At 36.6% G+C, this 27,519-nt stretch overlaps 1 protein-coding gene across 3 annotated transcripts; it reads left to right on the plus strand.

The window, feature by feature from the left end:
* The first annotated feature begins 55 nt into the window (after positions 1-55).
* On the plus strand, positions 56-25,753 carry cacnb4a (calcium channel, voltage-dependent, beta 4a subunit). Of its 3 annotated transcripts, none has more exons than XM_046845075.1 (14): positions 56-333; positions 1,503-1,586; positions 16,819-16,935; positions 17,074-17,196; positions 17,306-17,433; positions 19,504-19,580; positions 19,732-19,751; positions 19,929-20,009; positions 22,225-22,283; positions 22,410-22,519; positions 22,722-22,873; positions 23,274-23,369; positions 23,452-23,637; positions 25,222-25,753. In XM_046845075.1, exons 1-14 carry the CDS (start codon positions 271-273, stop codon positions 25,450-25,452), a joined length of 1,527 nt encoding a protein of 508 aa, XP_046701031.1. In that variant the 5' UTR covers positions 56-270; the 3' UTR covers positions 25,453-25,753. The 3 variants fall into 3 exon arrangements, with proteins under 3 accessions (XP_046701031.1, XP_046701033.1, XP_046701032.1); XM_046845077.1 differs by lacking the exons at positions 56-333; positions 1,503-1,586 and adding exons at positions 8,312-8,332; positions 8,480-8,595; XM_046845076.1 differs by lacking the exons at positions 56-333; positions 1,503-1,586 and adding an exon at positions 8,317-8,595.
* Positions 25,754-27,519: the final 1,766 nt, after the last annotated feature.

Raw genomic sequence — 27,519 nt, forward strand, 5'->3', positions numbered from 1 at the left:
TGACGCAGGAGCTCGCTGGTCGCTATTGAAGCGAGAGGTGTATACACACACACACACACACACACACAGCTGGCACTCGCGCACAGCGAAGCAGGAAGCGCGCGCGCAGTGGCACATCTGTTCTTCTCTCTCCTTCTCTCGCGCTTTCTCTGTGTATAAAGCCCCATAAAGCTGCAGGTGAAGCTGGAGGCCAGCGTGCATCTTTCTCCTCAGTATGAGCGCAGCGGCAGAGAGAGACATCCTCCTCCGTGGAGCGACGAGCTGGCCCAAATGTCCCGACATATCTACACTCGACACGGGACAAACGACGGAGCCTCCAAAGCCGTGTTTCAGGTAAGTAGACACGACGGAGACCAGACTGTACAGTGTTTGTGTATGTGTGTGTGTGTGTGTGTGGATGCATTCTCTGATACTGATTATTATTATTATTATTATTATTATTATTATTATTATTATTATTATTTCAAATGTTAGTTGAGTTTGGTCTCTCCAGATGTGCATTAATATAATATTTCGGAAAAGTTCTCTTTTAGACGCATATCATATGCGGTTTTATATGTATTAAATATGCAGTCTTATAATATGGTTATTATGCACATATAGTTATCTATTGTGTATATGTGTGTGCTTAGCATTAATGAAGCAAACTATTTACAGCAGGAAACTAGAATGATTTTTCCTTTCTGGATTTTAAAAGGTTTCAATTTAGATTTCATTCGTTTCTAAATGAATTCCTCTTTTGCTCCATGCACACTCTTAGCTTTTCTGGTCACTACGCTGCTACTCTCTATCTTGTGCACCTTAAGTATTTTCTTTTACACCTGGAATCCGGGATATTGTGGAATATAGACTGAAATTAGTTTTAAAGTACATCTTTAGGCGACAGGGAAAGGAACAGCTGAGTAAATGTATTGCTAAATTCTCAGTCAAGCTTTTTGTATGATCATGAGGTTTAATCGTGAGCTAAGTATTTATTCGATTACACGCCAAGCAGCAACACTGAAGTACAGTTAAGCCGTGCAGAAGCATCATCCTGGTGTCGTGTGTGCCACTGCAGTGTGTCGCTCCTTGAAGATGATGTGACACATTTTCAGAAGCTCTTGCATCTATTTTAGCACATTGTGATTTAAGATACTCCAAAATGCAACAACTTGCTTCGCACTGCATTTGGGATCAAAAAATGCCTGAAAGCTTAAACAAAGCCATCTGAAAGAGTCAGTAAATGACTTAGCTGCAAATGTACAAAGCGTATATAATTCGCTTATTCTAAAGGTCCTGCACACATTTTTACACTGCTTATGAATGTTATGCATAACTATTGCATAATAATAATAATGCATAATAATTGCATATTATATATTGTTGAGTGGCAGCGTGTTTCAGAAAACGTGTGTGTGCGCATGAGAGTGTGCATGCAAAATGGGGCAAAGGGGGATGTGTGAAGGTGCCCTTGTTAAACCTAAACTAGAGAGTGTGATGAATGGCCTGTGCTCCTGCTGCAGCTCAACAGAGGCACCTATTCCCGACGCAGTCGTCTCAAAAGGTCCGATGGCAGCACTACTTCCACCAGCTTCATCCTCCGTCAGGTAGGAATATTTAGCATGAGAATCCCACATATACTAACAAATATCTTCTTGGTATCACATTGTGAAATTTAAACTGGTGAGCACTTTTTCTAGCAAGAAAGATTGTGCAGTACAAAGAGATCTAGATAATATGTTATATAGGAAGTAACAAACAAGGCTAACAGTACACATTCCTTTTTTTTTATGCTGAGTTCAAATTGCCTCTGCCTAAGAATTAAATATGCTTAATCACATTACATATACCAGGTCAAAAATAATAAAAAAGGACAACATGGTGGCAAAAATTACTCAACACTGCATTGAGTCTCATAGTAAAAAAAAAAAAAACTGTTAGGAATAATAACTCACATGTGTGTGAAAAGTAGCAGTGGGCCAATAATTGATGTGTAGGTCATTGTTTTCTTTTACTAAAGAAGTGTAGTGTAGGACTGTGTGCAAGGTGAGTGTACTCATGAAGTGTGAAATTATGAAATTATAGCACTCAGATAAACTTTGAACATAGTTGTGATCATTTATGATGGTCCACTGGTATATTTTTGTAGTAGGAAACAAAAATCTTTATTCTTTATTAAAACATGTATTTCTTTTATAACACTTCCTTTATACTATCATTTATACTATTTATATTAGTATAGTATACCTTCATACTATACTCTATACACTGATATTATTCCACATGAATGTTTGACCAGGAAGACGACTCACATTTTGGGAGACAAATGATAATACAATAAGTTACTTTTTCTTTTCTGAAGAACCTGAAGATTGGACTCAGAGTTTGATTAGTGTAAAATGTGGTACAGCAATAACACTGGTTAGCGTTTAAACTGGATGAGGCTGATGGAGTTTGAAGTGCTCCTGGGGGAAATAATAGCCTTAATGTCTGTGTCAGATTGCCCAGCTACAGCAGCCTCTGAGTTCACCATTCCTCATGCATCTTTCATGAAAAGCAGGCGGATTTTAAAAGATCTCTGCGTAGCTCTTTGGTGAATGCAAATGTTCTTCCGTTGCCAATCCATTATGATACGATGTGCCTACCATATTGAATGTATCAGTTGCCATGGGTACAGATAAAGGCCTTTTTCTATCTATCTATCTATCTATCTATCTATCTATCTATCTATCTATCTATCTATCTATCTATCTATCTATCTATCTATCTATCTATCTATCTATCTATCTATCTATCTATCTGTGTATATATATATATATATATATATATATATATATATATATATATATATATATATATATATATATATATATATACACACACAGTATTCCACACCCCTCACATTTCAGCAACCATTTTATTATATTTTCTAAAGGGACATTACTATAGAAATGAAACTTGGATATATTTTACAGTAGTCAATGTGCAGCTTGTATAGCAGTACAGATTTACTGTCCTCTGAAAACAACTCAATATACAGCCATTAGTACACCCTAAGTGAACATGTTAAAACTGTGTCCAAAGTATCAATATTTTGTGTGAGCACCATTGTTATGTAGCACTGCCTTCATCCTCCTGGGCATGAAATTCATCAGAGCTGCACAGGTTTTTGCTGGAATCCTTTTCCACTCCTCCATAATGACATCACGGAGCTGCTGTATGTTAGACACATGGTGCTTCTCCACCTTCCCCCTGAGGATGCCCCACAGGTGCTAATTAGCATTCAGGTTTAGAGACATACTTGGCCACTTCGTTACCTTCACCTTTAGCTTCCTCTTCAAGGCAGTTTTCTTATTGGCAGTGTGTTTGGGGTTGTTATTATGTTGGAAAAATGCCGTTCGGCCCAGTTTCTAAAAGGAGGGCATCATGTTCTGCTTGAGAATATTATAGTACATGTTGAGATCCATGTTTTTCCTCAATGAACTGCAGCTCCCCAGTACCAGCAGCAATCATGCAGCCCCAGACCATTAAGCTACCACCACCGTGATTGGCTGTAAGCAAGACACAATTTTCTTAGTACTCATCACCAGGGCCTCACCACACTTACTGGATACCATCTGAGCCAAACAAGTTAATCTTGGTCTCATCAGACCACAGGACATGGTTCCAGTAATTCATGCTCTTACACAGGTTGTCTTCAGCAAACTGTTGTTTGAAACGGGCTTTCTTCTAAGACGACGGAATGCAAACCAACTTGTAGCAGTCTGCGGCAGTCTGCAGCACTAAGTCTGAGCACTGACAAGCGGATCTTCCTTTTCTGCAACATCTAAAGCAATGCTGGCAGTACTCGTGTCAACTGCTTTGATCGACCATTGCAAGGTCTGTTCCGGGTGAAACCCATCTTGGAAAACCTCTCTATGACCCTGGCCACTGTACTGTAACTCAGTTTCAGGGTGTTACAGATCTTATAGCCTACACCATCTTTGTGGAGAGCAAGTATGCTCAGTATGCATACAATCAGTATGAGAGAATTGTACTCAAAGCACCAAATTCTAACTGCTCTAATACAACATACACAAATTTGTATGGTCCTGACAAGCAGACAAAAACATGAACATGATGAATAGGACCTGAAGCATTGCCTGGTTACACGACAAACAGCTGTTATAACTTAGGGTGTACTCACTTTTGTTGCCAGCTATTTAGAAAAAAATTGGCTATTGGTTGAGTTATTTACAGAGGACAGTAAACACATTGACTAAAGCACATTGACTAAAACATATTAAAGTTTTATTTCTATAGTTTTGTGCCTTGAAAAGATACACTAAAATGGTTGCTGAAATGTGAGGGGTGTAGTCTTTTTTGTGAGATACTGTGTATATATATATATATATATATATATATATATATATATATATATATATATATATGTGTGTGTGTGTGTGTGTGTGTGTGTGTGTGTGTGTGTGCGTGTGCGTGTGTGTGCGTGTGTGTTCTGTAGGTTAATATGTTTATTTATTTGTACATTTGTCCTCACCAACTGCTTTATACTCATCAGGGATAAAGATTTTACTTTTATTTGGCAATATACTGTATGTGTTAGGTTACTTCAGCACATCTGTATAATGCAGAAGTGTGACAGTGTGTGTGAAATATAGGTCCCTTAGCACCTTTTTTTTGAGAAGCTTGCAAGTTTTATTTTTGCAGTGAAGTCAGAACAGTGCCTCCACCTGCAAACATTAATCATTCGACTTTGTGTATTGGGGTTTGGTTGAGTTTCATGGATAATTTTATTTGAACAGACCTCTGGTTGATACTAACAGATTTATTCAAATATTTCTAAGTAATTGCCCCAACTGTGTGGTAATGCCACAGTATGTTTATTCCTTTTTTTTCTATAAACTTAAGCCCACTCATATAATTGTTACAAAAGAGTTACATGGCTCTGTGGTGACGCAGATGAATACCTCAGTAAAGGAATATGACTCAGGCACTGAGCTGCATCCATGGAAACTAGTCAGATATCCTTTTTACTGAAGTACAATCACACAACTATATATTTGACAAGGACAGTCACAATTCTTTCACAATTTTCATTTTCATCATATCTTGGTCATAACCTCAAAGATTTCTTTCTTTTTCAAGTGGCTTTTGTATATACGGTTTTTGTATGCATGCTCTAGACCTGAATACATTAAAATTATCAGATAATCCTCTGTTGTAACAATGTAATGTATATCTAATTGCAGTGAAAAAACAAAACAAAAATAAGTCACAAGCAAATAATAAGGTATCTCAGCACTGGGATTTAATGAGCTTTATTGCAGTGTTATAATTCTATCATTAGTGTTAAGGGTCAACGTTTCATTTAATTCTGAGGTAATATCCAAAATGATATAGAAGCCTTAATTAAATGCTCTAAGATTTTCTTAATTTATTTATTAATTTAAGATGAAATATGACTTATAGATACAGGCAAGGAAATTTAAATGAACAATTGTATTACTAATACTCTATTTAACAAACCATTGACCTTAGATTAATGATCATGAGTGACTGCTTTAAGTTTGTGAGCTGTGCACTGCATGACTGAGCTGTTTAATCAATATTTTATTATTAGTGTTGCTGTCTTCTCTGAACACTAACCGAAATATTTTGCCTGCAGACTACAGTTAATGCATGTTTGACAAATCTGTTCTTTATGATTATAATTATTAACATCCTTTGTTTCTTCATAATGATTCATGTGTTTTTTTTTTCCTTCAAGCTAATTACATTTATAATTGATGTTGAAGATTTGGATATATATATATATATATATATATATATATATATATATATATATATATATATATATATATATATATATATATATAAAAAGCACATTCATTCTGATTATCATAAATGATAATTACATTTACATTCATGGAATTTGGCAAATGCTCTTATTCAAAGCGATTTACTTATATATTTGGTTTACTGAGAATTTGAGGGTTTTTTTGTCCGAAGGCACAATAGTGGTGGTGCTGCTGGGATTTCAACTTAGAGTCAGATCAATAGATCTGCTCTAAAATAAAAAAGTGTTCTGATGAGAATGTTGTTGTAGAAATAGTCTTAGAGGCATTACTGCTTATTGCTCACTATACTTACTAATTGCTTACTAAATGCTTTGTTCCTATTGTAGTAGGTTCAGTTTGAATAATTGTGTGTCAGTCAGTGGGTTGTAATGTAAATTTTTACTCTTTTTGACATTTAAACATCTACCCTCTTGGATGTGCAAAATCTTCATAAGCATAACTACTCATGGATTCTGCAGGTCCATTGTGTGCAGAAACAATGACCATAAACCAATTTCTTTTGTAGTTTGTTAGCAGCAGATGGCAAATTGGTTATATGCTCTATTACAGTGCTGCATATAAACAGAAGAGTACAGTTTATGACTAACATATACATATGTTACAGTACAATAACATAAATACATATTTTGACTTATTTTATATCAGCCAGTTCTGACTCCTCTTTAATCAAATTCATATTATTTGCAAGCTTGCATGGAATGTAATTGTACATTTTTTGTATTGTGTATTGTATTGAATTGCAGATTAAGCTTGCAACTGTTTATTTGTCATGGCTATGGTTTGTTAATATGCCCAAGCAACAAAGCAAACCATTATAATGTAAATGATTTTTCTATGGATAACTTTACTCATAATTTATCAAGTATTGTCTGTTCAGCAGTTATCAGACGGACTTTATGTAATTTAATTTTAAGTACAATACTTAGTCTTAATGGCTATATGGCTAGTGTACTCATTATTAAGATTCAAAATATAGGTTATAAGTTTGTTTCATTCCCCAGTTCTAAGCAAATATGGAAAGAGTATGGTGGTATTTTTTTTAAATAATACACGTAATACACATTGGCAGAATTTTATAATGTAATGTAACAAAGTGTGGAATATTCTCCATTAGTCAAAACCAGTACAGCAAAAGAACATTTATGCAGAAATTCAGGTTTATATTAATCTACCTGTGTTGATGACTTTGAAAGTAATGCTTTACGTTATTTTCTTGAAGAGGCATCGAAGATGCACTTCCTCTTTTGACCGTTAGATGGCTGCTGTGTTCCACTGTCCTCCAGAGTGTGATAAAGTAATTATCAGCAGCATATCCCAGTAGATTATTAGGTCATAATTATATTGCATAGAAATACCACAGTAGATACAGTAGATTAAATGTGAAATATTAAGTAGAATATTGAATACTGTATAGTGTATATTAGCATGTTACTGTAAAATACTGAACAAACAATAGAGTTTCTAGGTTTTGCTCCCAATGGTGCAAACAAAAATAAAAATAAAAACATTTCTGTGGGTGGAAACACCTTGTTAATAAGAGTCATCAGGAGGATGTTCATATTATTTTAAGCTATGTTGACAGAATGTTGGAGTATAACATTCAGGAACCATATTGGGCTTAACATTCAACATGCCACAAACTATTAATGTTTGTTAGTATTGGTGCAGACCATGCATTTAATGACTAATGACTAATTAACAAAGCAAAATAATGTTTTGTCTTATACTGGTTTCATAAACATGACTTCCCTGTCACTTGATCTGAATGCAATAGAAAACCTAGGAGGTGAGGTGAACTGGAGAGTTGAGAAAGTGAGTTATAAATGAGAGAGAATTGCATGGAATTGCAACATGGATCAGAATCTCAAAGGATCTTGTGGAAGTGAAATGTATATGTAATACACAATTCTTGGACCCCTCTCTGACATGTTGGTATAGATTCATTTTTATTTTTGTAAAACCAAAGTACAACAATTATATTTACAGTAAAACATACCCAAGAAGCGATATTAATAATTACACAGCACATGGTTTTAACATTGGGTTAAGTTTGTGTTTCTTAACACAACTCACACAAGGAACAGGTTTGAACTAATTAAATAAAATAGAATTGTATTATATTAACAATATTAAGTGTGCCTGGAATTAAGTAGCCTGCATCATGCTATAGATGAAATTACATATTTTGAAGTGTGTCCTCGCATCATATCTCAGCAAGAAAGGTGGGTGTGTCGAGAAGATCGAGGAGAAAGCAGGCAGAAAATAGAAAGAAATACAGGCACCAGTGGTTTATAAGAGGATGGTTGAAGACCCCTTCTTTCCTCTATCCCTATTATTCACCATCAAGGGAAGCGAGAGCACTTGGCCAATGTGACTGGAGCTGGTGCCAGCCAATCAGCAGCTAACACCCCCCCATCCTCCCCCTGCGTTGTCATCAGCCTGTGATTTGAGAAAAGCTCCACTCTCCTGCACTCTATGTGCAAGGCAGATAAAATGTAAGATCTCTGCTAGCTCTTGGTAGATACTCTTTGCCTTAAATGATGTGAAGGATCAGACCTGATGCTCATGAAAACATTTGAGGTTTTTGAAAGAACATTGAGGCCACCCTCTTTTTTTATAATCTTTCCTTTGGTGTCTTTCAGCTAGGACGGGCATTGCATTCCGTTCATTACACTTTTAAAAAAAGAAACACTTTTGGGAATATCAGACCTCCATGTATGACAATTTGTACCTGCATGGCTTTGAAGACTCTGAGGCGGTAAGTAAGACGGAGACACATGGGTCTGTACTATGTGCCATGCTGTTTGCATGTATAGTTCAGACTGTTTGGATATATATATATATATATATATATATATATATATATATATATATATATATATGTCAACACATACATGCACGAAGGTAGCTGAAAATGTGATGCAGCATCCAGATATAGATGCTCTGAGCAGATGTCAGGATAAGACTTGTATGTTTTGTGAGTGTGTGTCAGTGACACCTGCTCATTTTCTCTATGAACTGCATTCTCTCTTTCTTGGAGGCTGTGTGTAATGAAGGACCTGGGGGAGGGCAGTGAAACAGCAGCCTGTTATTCCATGTCACTGAACAGCCACTCACTACACAGCAAGATTGGTGTGGTTTGTGTTATACTGAGTGGATCTTTAAGGATATCACTAAAATATTTGCCCACAAACCTGCATTATTATGTACATTTTAAATAGGGAGTTAAGTTAAAGGAACAATACTTTGTGATCTTTCTCATTCACCATGAGTTTGAAGAGAGAAACGGAAAAGGGTTTTATTATCTCCTCAATCAATTATGCCTGAAAGCATATTGCCCTTATTATTGGGCCCAGAGGATTGGTTGATTGTTGTATTACAACACATATTGTGAAATAATAAGATTTAAAACCTCAGGCTTCAAACCCTATTCCTAGTGCTTATGGTTTAGTTACCATGGTGTACTCTGACTGTATAATCTGTGAGAGTTCTAGTGCTCTTTCACTTCAAGGTTTAACCCCTGAAAAATCTATTTGTGAACAACAAACCAGAAAAACACCGCCATACGTGTTTGTGGCAGCATAAAAGCCATAAATTGCTGGTAAGCACAACAGGCTTCAGTCTGATACAATGATGGTAATTTTGCTTTAAGAGCTTTAAAAAAGTTAAAGCTTTACAGAAGAACCGCAGAAGTAACTCTTCTGTAACATTAAGACCTCTTCCGGAAAAGATGTACAGGATCTAATTAGTAAATTTATAAAGTAGGTACAGTTTAGCTGCCAGCTGGATTCAAGCCAATCTTATCATAGCCCCATGCTCTGTTAATCTCTAATTGCGCCTGCTTTTCTTTTCTTTTCTAATGTGGACTATAAACATAAAATGTAATTGAGCCACGATTCCTAAATTTTTGTTTTTAGATTCTATTTTTATGTTACTATGAAGATGCTTTGGTAATAAGACCTAAAGTAGTTGCACTTCATTTTATTATATTAACATTTTAGTAGTGGAAAAGGAACAGTGGATGGTCTCTCTCTCTCTCTCTCTCTCTCTCTCTCTCTCTCTCTCTCTCTCTCTCTCTCTCTCTCTTTTACTTACAAAAAAGGACACTATAGTAATATGTTTCTGTACTGGAATGTATGAGCATTTCACTCCTAATCTGTAGCACATAACACACGGTGCCATGGTACTCAGTAATATTCATTAATTCGATTTATTTTTATTTGTATAGCGCTTTTAACAATGGCCATTGTCTCAAAGCAGCTTTACACAGATAATGCGGTGAGAAAGAATGAATAAGATTCTTCTTTATAAGTGTAAATTTGTCCCTAATGAGCAAGCCGCTGGCGACTGTGGCAAGGAGAAACTCCCTGAGAGGTCATAAAGAAGAAACCTTGAGAGGAACCAGACTCAAGAGGGAACCCATCCACATCTGGGTGGCACCGAATGTCCATTTATTACAGATAAACGATGTTGAGGTGTGCAGTGATAGTGATCAAATAAAAACTGTAGTCCTGAGTCGGTGTAGCAGACTGTTGACGTTAAGTACAGCCCAAATCCTCAAAGCTCCTGTTCTGACTTTCATGGATCCCCAGCTGCACAGAGTGGCCTCCAATCAAAGAGAACACCATCCAGAGGCAGGCCAGGACAAAGCGGGCAGATCCAAAGAGAGGGACAGTAACATTTGTGACTGGTACCTCAGGAGCATGTTAAACTCAACCGAGAGAGAGAGAGAGAAAGAGAGAGAGAGAGAGATGGGGGGTTGACAAAGAGAGAAATCTGGATTATTAATTATTCTTATTGTTGTATTGATGTAATTTAAGGACACTGTGCGGTTGGGGACTCTGCCACTGTGCGGTTGGGGGCTCTGCCAGAAGGTAACGCAGACATGAGGGATCTCTGAGATAAGAGACGACCCACCACACCACCGTCAACAAAACCCGAGTGAATGTGTAAGAGTAAGGGGACGACAGCATACAAATATCCATGATCCCTTCAGGTCTGCTACTTTACATTAGAAACTGCAGCAACTGTTAGACATTTATCTTCTTTTTTTAATTGTAGGTTGTTTCAAGGAAGATAGGGCACAGATACAGACATTTAGTGGACAATAAGTGCCTCTAGTACTGGCTCTCTAACTGATATGAGGTCCGGGACAGAGTGGAGCCCCACCTGACATCTGGGGTGATAAGCTAAGAGTGTGATTTTACACTCCCAAGTCCCTACTCCATTACTCCAAACATGGTCATATAGTGGTATGTGTGTGCATCTGTGTGCATATGTGTGTGTGTGTGTGTGTGTGTGTGTGTGTGTGTGTGTGTGTGTGTGTGTGTGTGTTTGTGTGCTTGTTACACAATATTTTTACACAAATATTTTCTGCTAATGGTGGGTGTGATAAACATTTTAACTACCTAATATTGCCTATATCTGATGATGTGACATTATTTTGGTTTTTCATCGCACACTTAGGACAATTCACAAGACTTTTTCTGCGCTTCCTGTCTTGTGGTCTCACACTGAGACATGTCTATCTGAACACACAGTATAGAACAGACCTCATTCTCATATTTGTCTTATGTCTTTCTCATTAATCTCTTCACACTAAACAGCAGATCCATTATTATTTAATCATACACAAGTGCAGGCTTGTGTGTACCATTTACGCTCCTTAATCCATTTTCCATTCACAAACTAGCGCTCGACCACACCCCTGCTGCAGCACACTGCCAGTGCCCAACTCAGGCCAGGGAGCCGTCCGGCCTGTATATGACTCTCTCCCTCCCTGCAGAGAGAGGAAATCCACCTAGAATTTAAAAGGCTGAAGTGCCAGATACCATTGGGATTAGCATCCTTCTTGTGGTGGATCCACTGGAGAGCAGTTTGATATGAACAAATTGAGGCTGAACAACAAATGAAATGAGGGTGTGGGCTCTCTCGATTGTGCTGTAACTTGGTCTCCTACACTTAGAGCTCATGACTGATGTACAGAACACAGAGCTTCTCCCTCTTCTCCACTTGGGACAACGCAAACTTCAGCCTGCTGCCCAGCACATCAGTTTGGAAAACAAGTGGGAGTAAGATTACCTTAATTAAAACCTGTTGGCATGCCTCAGTACACTTATTATGGAATCAGTTAGTGGACTGATGGGATCTGATTTTCTTATTCACATACAGGTATTTACAATAATAGCCAGCCAGCCCCCGGAAGTTGTCTCACCACTTTTGTGGTCTTGAAGTTCCAGCACGCTGTGGCCTTATAGATTTGGGGACACATCTACCAATGGTTGAAGCCCAAAAACTGTGCTTCTACTTGTCAAAGTCTCCATTTCTATCTCAGAAATCTCAGGGCACTTCCATATGTTGGATGTGTTAGCATATTCAACGCTGGGGCTTAGGATTCTTTCAATCAGTGGTAGCTGCTTCTACCCTTAAGTGTTGTACAAAAGTGAGACATGCCTAACCAATAGGTCAATGCATTAGATACTCATCAAATGAAGACATTGCCTTGACTTTCCCAAAATCCATTTGGAACTAAACTGACCTTAATGGGTTAAGCATGTTTAGGTGAGCTGCATTGCCCTGCCTCTGTTTCTTCATCTTACCTTATAGTCACTTTCACAGACTGTGTGAGTCCCAAAGAGCCCTTGCCGCTTGTAAGTAACTTGAAGAAGGATGTGGACCCCCCTTACCCAATAATGTTTCTAGGTGGAGCCTTTCTGAAAGTTCATTTTGAAAGGTGTTGAGTCTAAAGATCAGTTGTTGATCTTGAACAGATTGTTGAACAGATGATGTGTAAAAAGATTAAGGGTAGTGTAATATGGCACAGCAGCTAGAATTGGTGTTGTTATGATATCTGATTCTGTATGCATTTATTTAATAAGGTTAGTAACTGTGTATCAGTAATTGTATGGGTATCCATGCTAAATTAAAATATGATCTGTTGTGCACGTTGAAATATGTAATGGTTTTGGGTTAGGGAGGTTGTACTTCATTTAGCTTACAGAAATGAAGTAGCAGCACAAAATTATTATAGGTTTATATAATATTATATTCAGCTTTTATGAGTAGAAATAAATGCACGCAAAACAGGCACGTTCTCTAGATTTTTAATGATTTCCAGGATTATTAGTTGTCCCAAATTCAGTATAACTAGATTTAATTCAATTACCTTCTTCTCCATATTAAATATATTACTTACTGTAATATTTTTTAAACATGTTACAATGTTCCAATAGACTGTAAGCACTTTTTTATGTGGTGCCAAACAGGTTGTAGTTTATAAACAGTGGCAGTTGAAATATATATTGTTTGCTAAAGAGATATTAATATTTAGTTATTAACCAAATGTTTTATATTTTAGTCAGTTTTATTTGTATAACCATTTTACAATATACATTGTCACAAAGCAGATATACAGAAACCTATAAATTATACTTTTATAAACTATAAATATTGTAAATTTAATATATGTATCCTTGATGAGTAAGCCACAGGTGACAGGAAACCAGGCTCAAGATGGAATTTATCCTCATGTAGGTGGCACTTTAAGGTGCAATAATAAATAATTTACCTTCTATAAAAGTATATATTGAAAAGTGTAGTTGTGTAAACCGAAAACTATGCGCTTATGAGCAATTTACCGGTTATTTCCAAATTAATTATTGTTGTTGTTATATTGTATGGTCTATTGTATGTTTATTGTTTACAAATGTTCAATAGTGGAGGATTTAGTGTTTGTTGCGTTTGCTAAAAGCTATCAAAGGAAGAGAATCCACTGTCATCTTTATGGGTTGTATGTGGTGCCATACACTGTAACGTCATGGTGTCACTGGGGATGGCCATATGGCACTGCGCATGAAAAAAACTGATGAGAAATCCAAACAGAAGAAGGAGATCTTTAATTAATTCTTATTGATAAACTAATTAAGTATTTAATTAATGGAAGGTTACAAGTAAAGTGTATTATTGTTAAGCACAACTGCGCTACCAATTGCCATAAAAAAAACCCTGTAGATTAATGCATGACACTGCATGAGTAATGTGCAGGTGATTATGCAGAGCGTAATCGTTTCCATGTGCATTTTCTGTGATATTTTGCAGCCTGCTTTGCTTATACATCCATAACACATAATCAGAAGTGACTGAGTAGTAGATTTTCTAAGCAAATCAATTGTACAGTCAAAGTTTAAATGACACAAAACAAAGCTAATTAATTAGCTTAGGTGGAAATCTAAAATATGTATTACAGAGCGTTCTCCAAGGCCTGCTACTTGTGCAGTAATGACTTATGGATGTATTATGGACTTCAGTTCACAAATGCAGATGACGCATAGGTGTGTGTGTGTGTGTGTGTGTGTGTGTGTGTGTGTGTGTGTGTGTGTGTGTGTGCCTAATACACCCTGCATTACCCTGCATTTTTCCTATGTCATCAGTCATATAACCCAAACACATTATTTATCTATCTGTAGATTGTTACTTGCCATCGGTGTGTTAATAATAATAATAATAGGAGTAATAGTGTTTAAGTGCTTCACTTCTGAAAATGATAATGCAGTGAAACATTAAAACATATCTATACTGTGCACATAAAATGCAAAAGCCACTATTATGCAGTAACCTACTGTACTGTCTACTGCAGTGCAATTTTATAGGCTGATTCTTTAAAAGGATGTTCATATCTACAGTATATGATGAATAAAAGGGACATCAATGAGACTCATTCAAAAAAAGTTTATATTTTAGAGCTGGAATAAATCTAAGAATTGTATGATCATGTTTGTTTGTTTTTCTTGGCTGAAAAATGAATGGTTCTCAAATGCAATCTTACATGTGGTGTTTATTATGTTGTAATTCTGTATTATGTTGTAAGGAAAGGATTCAATCTCTGCTTTAATTGGGATTTAATCAGCCAATCTTATTGCACATCCTGTTTGGATATATTGAATTATTTTGTTGATGTCAGGGTGTTAAAGTAGAAATTTTGTGCAGAGATATGTCGTCACTATCAGGCAGATTTCTTATTAACCCATATCTTTTTGTAATATTATCGGCCCGTTTTGAACAATTGTCCGTTTTGGACAATATGTGAAGTAGATGGTGCCCCAGGCTGGGGAAACAAGCTGGCAGTCGTTTGTACAGAGACTGTGCTGTCATCTGTTGGGTAAATATTGAGCCATGCTCTACTCTCCATTACTTTCCATCCATCCTGCAGTAGCGCTGAGTTGGCACCACACTGGAAGAAACCCAGCTGCCCGCTGAGTGTAACGTTCCAAAGTGGAGAGTGCTCGGCTGACAGCACATTCTGTGAACACTAAGCTGATAGGCTGGCTGTGCTGTTGCAAGTCTGCGCCCATAATAATTAACTCCACTGACAGCCTGCACCAATGAGACCTTCGTAAAAAACAGACTGCAACTTATGTGTCAACACTGGCCGGATTTTTCTTTGTTAATTATGTGGATTTAATGTGGGGGCAGCGTGACATTTGTAATAAACCTCTGTTTCTGTTTTTGTAATTGAGAAAATCTATTTCTAGTGAAGATCACAGTAAATAAGTAATAAGATGCTGGATTTTGTTCTTTGCTATGGCATGACCTTATGATGTATGATTTGGCTGAAAATCTTATTTTTACTTAACCCAGATTGAACCTGTTAATACTTAGGTCAGGACGTGGGAAAGTTGGTCCATCAATGACCTATAAAGACTTATGAATATGACATATAATAGAAATGTGGCATGTTTCTGGTATTCCTAATAACCTCTAGAGATGCAATAGGTTCTTAGCAGCTTGAACACAGCGTGATTTAGAAAATGCTTTGTATCTATAGCACATGTTTAAGACAGCCTAGACAATCTCAGATACATCCCAGTACTGAATGGCAAATTCCACACCTTGGTCCTCAGAATGATGAAAAAAAAATGAACAATCTTATTAAATACACATATGATTCTATATCACATATGATTATATACACATAGACTCATAGACATATGTACTCCAGCCATTTGACAGACACTAAAGGATTGTAAAAGCCACTAGCTCATAGTACAGATTTTACTCACAGGTCAACCGGTAACAATTATAATATATATATATATATATATATATATATATATATATATATATATATATATATATATATATGATCCCCATAGCTAATGATGTCATCGGCTTTGGCAAACATTTATAATGGTAAAAATACCATACCCTTGTGCCAAAGATCAAAACAAAAGCGGCAAAAAAAAATTTATAGTGAATCTTTGATTGTTCACCTCCAACATTGCAATTTCTGTCTATTAAATTCTCCTTTCATGAAAGTTGCCATTTTTCATACTGAGTGATGATGTCTGTCCTCAGATAGTTTTTTTTTATCAATAATAAAATTGGAAGCATCATTAGTTGCATTTATTCATGCTGTACCAGACTGAGAGGCTCGATCAACCTTCAAGGAGTGTGTTGGCTTTGATTAGAGGATCAAAGCCTAGAGCTGTTGCTCTCTTCAGTGCCTGTCTCTCAACAAGTAAAGAAACATATATTTAGCAAGGCTGAAGATCTCATATACAGTACAGACAAACCAGCTCATCATGTCTTTTCAATTATACATAGAACATATTCAAATGCACATAAATGTCCTTTTACTACAGAGGCTGAAAATGGTAAAGCGTGATTCATCAGAGAACACTCAGTCAAGATGTGCTATTCTGAAAAAGCAATTTAGTGCATTAACAACTAATTGTACTGTATGTGTTCCTTTTTAACCTTTTCTTTTTGTGAATTTTCAACAGATGTCTTTTTAGCTAAGTAATAAACCTCAATGATTGTCATTATCAAAACAATCAAAAAACATTCATACACAATTTACAGCTTTATTTTTTTTTATATTTAGACTACTTTCTGAATCACTTCAGCACTTTTGCGACCCTCTGGAGCTTTACATGGTTGTGTATTGTGAGGTGAATGTTATCGTGAGTCTTCATGTTTGCAGGGTTCAGCTGATTCCTACACAAGCAGGCCATCCGACTCAGATGTGTCTTTGGAGGAAGAGCAGGGTGGCCGTCAGGAGAGAGAGCAGCAGGCCATGGTGCAGCTGGAGAGGGCTAAGGTCACACATCCATATACTCTATTGGGATTTTGAATCAATATGTACCATATGTAATTGTGTCTGAAACTGTTTGAATTCATATTTGAATTCATAAATTTAAATGAAAATCATTCTTGAGGGAGGTTTTCTGTGTTGTAGGCCAAAGCAGTGGCCTTTGCCGTTAAGACGAATGTCAGTTACTGTGGTGCTCTGGATGAAGATGTACCTGTCGCTGGAACTGCCATTTCCTTTGACACTAAAGATTTTCTCCACATTAAGGAGGTAAAGCTAAGAAAATAGACACAATAAAATACTAATGATTTTAAAAAGCTAATGATTTTTAATGATTGTTTGATTGATTTCACCCCAATTCTCTGCATGTGCTCCACAGAAGTACAACAATGATTGGTGGATTGGGCGACTGGTAAAGGAGGGGTGTGACATTGGTTTTATCCCCAGCCCTTTAAAACTGGAGAATATCCGTCTTCAGCAGGAGCAGAAGAGGGGCCGCTTTCATGGGTAAGACTAAGTGACACTGCTGCAAAAAGTTTGTGTTCATATCTGTCTACATTTATTCATTATAGAAAGATACTTATCTCTAAAACTATTTTAAACAATTCATACAAAGCACTGTGCATGTAGACACTTGCTAAATGGTGGAGGCTAAAAAGCCCGTAGTAGTTCTCGGAAAGCTATTTAAGCAACCTTATCGTCACTAGTGCAGAAACTGCTGAGCCACCCCCGTTGATGGTGTCAAAATGTTCAGGAAAGTGTATTGGCGAAGAGAAAATTCGGTTTTAATCTTTCTTTTAGGCATAATTTAGGTATTATAGGACTGTGGTGAGACCTGTTAAAGAAGTGAAAGAAAAGAGTGCAGGCAGGGTGGAGTGGGTGGAGAAGAGTGACAGGAGTGATTTGTGATAGAAGAGTATCTGCTAAAAGTGAAAGGGAAAGTTTATAGGACTGTGGTGAGACCTGTGATGTTGTATGGATTAGAGGCAGTGGCATTGACTAAAAGACAGGAGGTGGAACTGGAGGTTGCAGAGCTGAAGATGTAGAGGTTTTCGTTGGGAGTGACGAGGATGGACAGGATTAGAAATGAGTTAGAGGGAAAGTGCATGTAGGACGTTTTGGAGACAAGGTGAGGGAGGTGAGATTGAGATGGAGACAGATGATCTGCTGTGGCAACCCCTAATGGGAGAAGCCGAAAAAAGAAGAAGACGAAGAAGAAGAAATGTATTCATTTACCAGCTTAAACACATTACGAGGAGTTGGTTTTAGTTCTGTTATGTGGATATTTTTCTATTGGACTGGGAAGCATTTAGCTTTGATCATTTAACAGGATTTTTTTAAATATGTAAATGATCATAATTTTCTGTGACTATATAATTTTTTTTCTTGATTGTTTTCATTGTTTTATTATTTTGGCTTGAACCTTGACGAGGCGACTGCAATAAAGAACAGAGTAAGAATGCCTACATTTTGGTTAAGCATTGAAAGTGTTGAGTTACAAAGTAACATCAGGTGCATCAGGAATCTTTTTTACATAAACGGTTTATTCGCTGTGGCGTCCCCTAATGGGAGCAGCCGAAAGAAGAAGAAAAGGAAGAAACAAAAAACAAATGTGAAAATGGGCTGATTGTTATGACGCATGAAATGCATAATTGGATCCTGGCTTACACAGTTTCCTGTCAACATCAGTGATATGCTGTGTTCTCTGTTGAGTCATGCATTAGTCACACTTCACCTCTTCAACTAAAGAATATGTTCATCTTGATTTAACTCAATAATGTAGAGGATATCACACTGGGTTAACTGCGGCCTTTTTTAAACCCCCTCTTACGCAACGAAAATTCATTCATTTGAGCAATTTGGTTGTTTTTGATTTTAAGCAGCCATGTCCAGAATTTCATTTTAGTTTTGTAGTAATGATTAATGTCAGGAAACTGAGAAGGACCATAATAAATGTTTTTATTAAAAACACAAAATGTCTTCAAATTATTATTATTATTAATAATTTTTTTACATTATTGTTTATAAGGCTTGTTTTTTTTATTGATTAACTGGCCCAATGTGAAGCTACCACATGGAATACCTGCTACCACCTGGAAGTTACTTATTTGCCAATAATAGCACATCCTGAACTTTTTGTTTCTTTCTTGTGCTACAGGAGTTTGCCAACAATCTATTATATTTTTTTAATGAAGAATATCATGTGTGTTTTATAGAATAGCCTTTATTTGTCACATATACATTACAGCACAGTAAAAGCACAGTAAAAGCTTGCTCGGAAGCTGGGGTCAAAGCGCAGGGTCAGCCATGATATGGTGCACCTGGAGCACAGAGGGTCTTGCTCAATGGTGGCAGCTTGGGGGCTTGAACCCCCGATCTGTAACCCAGCACCTTAACCACTGAGCAGCCACTTCCCTTGCCAGTGCCAGTAATCAGTGTATTGCTACACATAATGATAGGGAACATCTAAGAAAGCAAGTTTAAATTATCACTTGTTATAGCAGCTATAAACAGGACTTAAACCATTCAGCTGTTAGATTAACATTTTTCATCACAAGCTCTGTTCTAAACCTTCAGAAAGTCCAGTGGCAATTCTTCTTCCAGCCTTGGAGAGATGGTGTCAGGGACCTTCAAAACCAATCCTCCATCTGCAGGTAAACACAGTGCACACTCTATTCGGAATAAGAAAAATCCTAACAGTAGACAGAGCACTAACTAACAGCTGTTGTTCACCTATTTTATTGTTAAAGAATAAATATCTTTACAATTCTTCTTTCTGATGCGATTAATTTCTCCTTTCAACAGCTAAACAAAAACAGAAAGTGGTAAGTAATGCTTTCGTTAAAGAAGACATTTCTATCAGGAGAATTAAAGTGGAGTTTTTTCAAGGTCTTTCCTTGGTCATTCAAGCATGTTATATTCATGTTGTATTTATCAAATGCAGTAGGTTACACATTTTTTGTATTTATTGAACAATTGCAAGACTATGTGTTATGTTGTAGGCTGAGCATATTCCTCCATATGATGTTGTCCCCTCCATGAGGCCAGTGGTATTGGTGGGTCCTTCTTTAAAGGGATATGAGGTAGGCATCATCCCTTGTGAGTTGCTTTTTCATGTGTATATTTAGATGTGCAGAAGAGATCCCAGAAGGAGCAGAGTGTCTCTCTTTGCTCGCAGAGGGAGAGGTAACCTGGGTCCTCACTGAATACCCATCATCTTCTCCACATTGGGTTGCCAAGGCAACAACCTTCTGGGTACAGAAGCCCATAGTCTCAAAAGTGGAGCATGTTTTGAAATTATAAGCATCAGTCCCCAATTTCACTGTCACAATAATGCATTTGATTTAGTAAGCCACTCATATCTCAAGAAAATGTGTTGAAAACTGATGAAATAATTTCATGAACCTATTAGGTCAAATTATTGGGTTTTGAAGTAGCTGTATGTATTTATGTATGTATGTATGTATGTATGTATGTATGTATGTATGTAGATGTATCCTTGGTTGGTTAAAGCATGTTGATGCACACATACAGATTAAATATTTGACACATTGATATGTCAGGTATGTTCTAGCAGTATTCTTTGCTGCTGTAACAGTATTCTTTGCTGCTCACAAAAGTGAGTACACCCCTTACATTTTAGAAACCATTTTCAGTATATCTTCTAATGGAATAATATTATAGAAAAGAAACTTGGATATATTTTAAAGTAGTCAATGTGCAGATTGTATAGCAGTACAGTTTTACTGTCCTCTAAAAATAATTCAACATGCATCCGTTATTGTCAAAATAGCTGCCAACAAAAGTGAGTACAAACTTAGTGACAGCAGCTGTATGTCGTGTAACCGTGCAAAGTCACACTTCCTATTCATCATGTTCATGCTTTTGTCTGCTTGACAGGACCATACAAATTTGTGTATCTTGTATTACAGCAGTTAAAATTTGGTGCTTTGAGTACAATTCTCTTATACTGACCACTGGATGTTCATCATTGCACCTCCAAACACCATCAAGATGACAACTGCCTTGCTGAGGAAGCTAAATGTGAAGGTGATGGGGAGGCCAAGTATGTCTTCAGACCTGAACTTTATTGAGCACCTGTGGGGCATCTTCAAGCAGAAGAGTTGCAGAAGCATCATGTGTTTTCATGATGTTATTTAGAGGAGTGGATGAGGATCCCAGCAACAACCTGTGTGGCTCTGGTGAACTCCATGCCCAGGAGCATTAAGGCAGTGTTAGATAACAATACTGCTCACACTAAATATTTTGACATTTTAAACACAGTTTTAACATGTTCACTTAGGGTGTACTCACTTTTGTTGGCAAGTGATTTAGATAATAATTGCTGTATGTGGAGTTTTTTTACAGAGGACAGTAAATCTGTTCTGCTATACAAGCTGCACATTGACTACTGTAAAATATATTCAAGTTTCATTTCTATAGCATTGTCCCTTGAGAAGATATAATAAATGGTGGCTGAAATGTGAGAGGTTTACTCACTTTTGTGACATACTGTATGTTGAATATGAGTGTAAGATAAGTAGATAAATTACTCATACTTTCTTAACTCTGTGTAATTCATTTATCTATGGGAATCTAATTCATATATGTCATAAAAAAATAACTGTGAATGGCCAACATATATACAGTACACTACAAAGAATCCTGTTTAATAAGGCTAACTGATTCCATGACAAAATAGGCTGCATACGTATTCTTTATAACTAATTATTGCTGCTGGCCAGATACTATCGGAAGACCATTCTCAGAGATGACACTGACTAATTATTAATTAGCTTTGAGACAGGACCTGTTAATATAGACTGCCATTTCTTCATAAAACCTATTTCATGAGAATGGAACATGATTTACAATTATATTTTTCCCCCCCAAAAAATACATTAATACAAGATGGGTTTTATTCGATTTTTTTTCCTTTTGGTATTATTTAGAATATTGCATAAAGCAGACTCCAAAAGGTAAAGATAGCTTTTCCAGATATATGATATCTAATGAATGTTTTAGTTTTTAGGGAATGGTGTATGCAGTAGTCAGAGGCAAGGTTAAGGGAAAAAATATGTTTATTTGCATATTGTAGACGATATTCTTTAAAAGTGCAAATCATGTGGAATAAATGATTGGGATCACATTTAATCTGTTTTTAATTTCTTTATCTAAATTTGTCATACTGTTATGACTATGACTTCTTAATGTCTACTGGCTTTCTTTTTTGTTTTTCTCTCCTTCCCTTTGTCTCACCTCATTCGATTCTGACTTTCCCATGGGCTTTGTCCTCAGGTGACAGATATGATGCAGAAAGCCCTTTTTGACTTTCTGAAGCACAGGTTTGATGGCAGGTGAGGGGGCTTTTACTTTCCAGTGGAGACTATTTTTGCCCAGGCCATGTTTAATGTCTGTGTTGTGGATGAGGCACATTTTCCAGCCATCCTTTTCATGATATGGCTTTGTTTCATCAAATACAGGATATCTATTACAAGAGTGACAGCAGACATTTCATTAGCAAAGAGATCTGTGCTCAACAACCCAAGCAAGAGAGCTATTATTGAAAGATCCAACACCAGGTCAAATATAGGTATGTTTATATGTTCTTATATTTTCTATTTATTTATTTTTCATCTGTAATTGATTTTGATTAGCTAGGTAGCTTTTTTATTATGTATTATTTGTATTATGTGGAGCATTTCTGTTATGAAATGCTTCACCAAGTTACAAGGAAGGTCTATCTAAAAAAAAACCTGTGTCATTATTATTATCTTAAAAATAATATCTCATAGCGGAAGTCCAGAGTGAAATCGAGAGGATCTTCGAGCTGGCTAGATCTCTTCAGTTGGTTGTCCTTGATGCCGACACGATCAACCACCCAGCTCAGCTCATTAAGACCTCATTAGCTCCCATTATTGTGCATGTCAAAGTGTCTTCCCCCAAGGTAAGTATTTGTGTAAGTTTCTATTTAACAGAACTAATCTTACAAATTTTATCAAATAAAGGATCTCAGAGCCATCTTTTTCTTTTGGAATAGCACTTGATGTGTTGCTGCCCTCTTCTGGTTCTTTTGATCAATTTAAGTGTGAATAAAAGGGTAACGCTAGTCACATTTCATCTAGCTGGTAAAAGGAAGCTAGTTATAAACCATTAAATAAATTATAAGGATTAATAAACAATAATATCAGTAATATAAATTGTACAGGTGTATGTTGGTTGACATAATTCACATGAATGAATAAAAATGTTTCCTGCAGCCTCCAATTATGTTCTTGCCAAATCGGCCTTGTTAGGCTTGTTAACGCAGTCTGGTTTCTCTGACTCAGTTTGATCTTTGCTGACAGGTCTTGCAACGATTGATCAAATCACGTGGGAAATCACAAAGCAAGCACCTAAATGTACAATTGGTGGCTGCAGACAAATTGGCTCAGTGTCCTCCGGTCAGTATCAACTCATAAACCATTATAGATCTATTTTACATTAATGGATCCCTCTATAACATTTATTCTTCACTCCACCCAGGAAATGTTTGACATTATTTTGGATGAAAACCAGCTAGAGGATGCATGTGAACATTTGGCTGAGTACCTGGAAGCCTACTGGCGGGCAACGCACACGTCACTGAGCACTCCTCTCAACCCTCTGCTGGGACGCAACCTGAGCTCCACTGCTCTCACACCATACCCTACAGCCATCTCCAATCTGCAGGTCAGTATTTACAAAAAGTAATTTCCTCCTGCCTTTTTTTTTAAAATGATAAACAGAGATGTTTTTCAACAGTAGCAAAAAACAGAACCAAAGTTTTCTGAAAGTTTTTTTTATAAGGTTTTCCAAACTCATATTCATTAAATTAAGCCCTGAAATAATAAAAAAATAATAAGAAAACCAGGACACGGCTTTGGCTAAAGCACTCAATTAAACAAAACCCTCTCACACTGAAGATGCATAAACTTAATTAGAGTAGAAGCAGAAAGTAAACACCCCAAAGGCCCTCTTTAGCTGTTAGACTGAAAAGCATAAACAAATCCAGGCCTTTTTTGAAAGTTTATTTGGGTAAAAAAAAAAAAAAAAAGGAGGAATAGCAACAATATAGAGTAGAACATTTATGTTACTACTGTTAGTAATATAATATTTAATATCTTATATTTAATTACATTTACATTTGCGGCATTTAGCAGACGCCCTTATCCAGAGCGACGTACAAAAGTGCTTCAAATCTCTAGTAATGAATAAATCTACACTGGTACGCCAAATTACAAACTTAATATAAATATAACCCTAGAATTCTACTAAATTGAAAAGTGCTAATTTAAGTGTTTCAGGAAGAGGTAGGTCTTGAAGATAATCAGGGACTCCGCTGTACGGACATCTAGGGGAAGTTCATTCCACCACCTTGGTGCCAGAACAGAGAAGAGCCTTGAAGTGTACTTACCTCTCATTCTGAGAGAAGGTGGTACCAGTCAAGAGTATAATTATATGTAACAACAATAATAATTATATGTATTTGGCTACAACATTAGCTTTCTGTTGTGCTGAATCGCTGCTAATGTGCCAGTTTGTATTCACATTTTAATATTAGTGACTTAAAGAACCAAAGCAACCCTATGATATACACTTTATTCATTCACTCCCTTGATGTGTAAAAATTGTCAGGATTTGCTCCTTTTAAGAGAAATGTTTGCAGCTGGATTTAAAATACCAAAGAATCAGTAGCACTAGCGTTACCTGCTAAACAGGAAGGGGCAAGTGCTATGGTTTCAAGATTAAAAAATGTTATTTGCACAAACATAATTATATGCAGGATACAACTTGCAGTGAAATGAAAAGCGTTAGCCGCTGGCCACTTCCTAGTTAGCGGCTAATGCTAGTGCTAGGGATTCAAAATTCAACTTTATACGTCTGTGAGAAAATCCAGATTTGATCTATGTTCCATAGGTTACGTGTGTACTGAACCGAAAGCCCTGTACAGAAACATTTCGGTGCTAATACGTGTACTGTTACACCCCTAACATTTATTTAAATAAAAAAAAACCTTGAACTGTAATTAATACAAACAGTCTGCTACAGGGACTTAGGACTACAATTGGCATGAATAGATCTCTATTTCAGTTCACTGAAAAGTACACTTCAACAAACTATGGACATTTGACATTTGGTGCCACCCAGTTAAGGATGGATCCTCTATCTCTATAAAGCTGCTTTGGGAAAATGTCCATGTTAAAAGTGTTGTACAAATAAAACTAATTCAAACTGAACTAGAAATAGGATGCCTTTATCACTTTTTTTCAACAGAGCCAAAGAAACAGAAACAGGAATCATTCCAGTGATCATTCTCCAATCGAGAGGCGCAGTCTGATGACCTCAACTGAAAACGACCACAACAAAGAGCGTCAACAGAAGAGCCGGGAGCAATGGCCGTTGGTGGAAGAGGACTACACTGACCCATACCAGGACACGTACAAACCACACCGGAGCCGTGGCTCTCCAGGGGGATACAGCAATGACTCACACCACAGACCCTAAGTTCAGCTTTTTGCTCGCTCTACTGTCATTATTTGGTTCCTTTTCTAAAGTTCTCACTAATAATGAAAGATCGGGGCATTTATTATGTCTGTAAAAATTTTGTCAGAGGAATTTAAGGTACAGTATATTGCATTTGAAAATACATTTTAAATTAAAAACATTTTATCAGAAAACTGCAAAAACCTTTAAAAACTGAAAAGCTTCATCACCATTAAAGGTGATATAGGTATATTTAGCAAATTATGGTCACACCCTTCACTAATTCTCTTCACATGTTTGGGATATAGGGTCGGGTGTCCAGAGGAACTGCTTTAAAAATTTTATATATATATATATATATATATATATATATATATATATATATATATATATATATATATATATATATATAATATACTGAGTATACTTTATTTGTATAATATATGTTATTGTACCTTGCATAACTGCATGAACCCTTATGGCACAATACAATTAACTACATTTATGGTAAAGACTTGCACTGAATGGAGTTAGCCAGGGCTGCATAGTCTGGACAATGGCTGCCTCAAGCAGACTTCCAAATGATCATCAGACATGGTGGAACGGTATTTGTACTTAATAATCTAGATTTGGGAAACGGCTGACTCGCATAAATAAGTGGAGTCACTTAGCTTGATGGAGTTTTGCAGTAGCTCGCGCGTTTGAGCCTGCATGCGTGGTGACCCATGTGCTAGAAGAGATTTAAATGGCATGCGATCTACCCACACTACCCTTGCGACCTACTGGTCATTTGCAATCAACGTATTAGGCACCCATTTGCTAAGGGCATCTTCTCTTCATGTGCTACTGGGGCTTTAATCATAATAGATGAAATCAGTGATGCCCAAATATATAATTCGGCTCAAAATCTGCAGGCCTTTCTTAGAACCTTTAAAAACACAAATTCTGACAAAGAAAGGAATGTCTTATCTTCTTATCGAATACTACCTGTTAGGAGCAAAAAGGCCAGCACATAGATTTTTTTTTATTTTTTTATTTTATAGATCTGGAGCTATCATGACACACATAAATGTTGTTGCTTGCTATATCACGGTGGAAGTTGAGAGAAGATCTGATATGATTTTGTTCTATCAGAAAAACCTCCAATTTTATCAGTTATATTTACACTTTATATCCACATTATGTGCCAAAACATAATCAATTTCTGTATGTTGATATTGAAAATACTGAAATATGATCCACAGTGTGTGAATTACTGACACAGAAACATTATTTTAGTCTCACAGAGAATGCTTCAGTCTCATTTGATAGTAATAGTGCATACTGTAATGAAATTCAAAATGGGTATGTCTTTAAAGTAGAATGGAGTTAACTCAAAGATTTATATAGGTAGTAAGCGAGAAATCTAAATGTAAATAGCATTAAAATAATATTTTGTAATGAGCAAAAATGTATTTGCCCTCTTAGTTCTGTCGAATCGGTGTATAGAGTAAGTTAAGGAAGCAATACATAGATTTATAATCATATATGTAAAAGGTGGACGCACCAACATAACTCAAATATAATTAAATATTTATATTAGGGTGAATATTAAGTGTCAGTAAGTGGTGTCCTGGAGCTTCTGGAAATGTTCTTATTATCTGCAGTGGCTGTTTTGTGGCTGTAGGTTCTTATGCCATGGACAGCATTATTTACTGCAGTGCTAACGTAGTAATATGTGATTAATGAGGATGACGCAGAGCTCTTTTAAAAGCAGACATTATCTTGTAAAAGTGTCCCCTACTTTATTATGTGCGCTGTCTTTGAACAAAAAACATGCAGGTAGGTTTCAATTGTACAGTTACAGATTACACTGACAGCTCTATCCATTAAGAAAACATCCACTAAGCAGTTTCCAAACCTGAGCCAATTAAATGCAGTGCAGTTGAGTAAAGTGTCCTTACTGCTGCCAGCCACAGTTCTGCCAGGCCTTCAGCATTATCAAATCCATTAGTTTACAACCAGCAATTTGCTGAATAATGTAGAAAGCAACAGTTTACTTACTACATATGTTTTACTGAGATGGCGCTATACTTGTTTCCCTTTTTC

The sequence above is a fragment of the Silurus meridionalis genome, chromosome 3 (genome assembly GCF_014805685.1).
Source record: "Silurus meridionalis isolate SWU-2019-XX chromosome 3, ASM1480568v1, whole genome shotgun sequence".
In the NCBI taxonomy this organism is placed as follows: Eukaryota; Metazoa; Chordata; class Actinopteri; order Siluriformes; family Siluridae; genus Silurus; species Silurus meridionalis.

Bases quoted from the DNA above. Each gene is read 5' to 3' on its own strand.
- cacnb4a (XM_046845075.1), top strand. From the start codon at position 271: ATGTCCCGACATATCTACACTCGACACGGGACAAACGACGGAGCCTCC. The intron at 17,434-19,503 runs GTAAGACTAAGT...CTAAACCTTCAG, and splicing joins AAGAGGGGCCGCTTTCATGG to AAAGTCCAGTGGCAATTCTT. The intron at 20,010-22,224 runs GTAGGCATCATC...CTTTGTCCTCAG, and splicing joins CTTCTTTAAAGGGATATGAG to GTGACAGATATGATGCAGAA.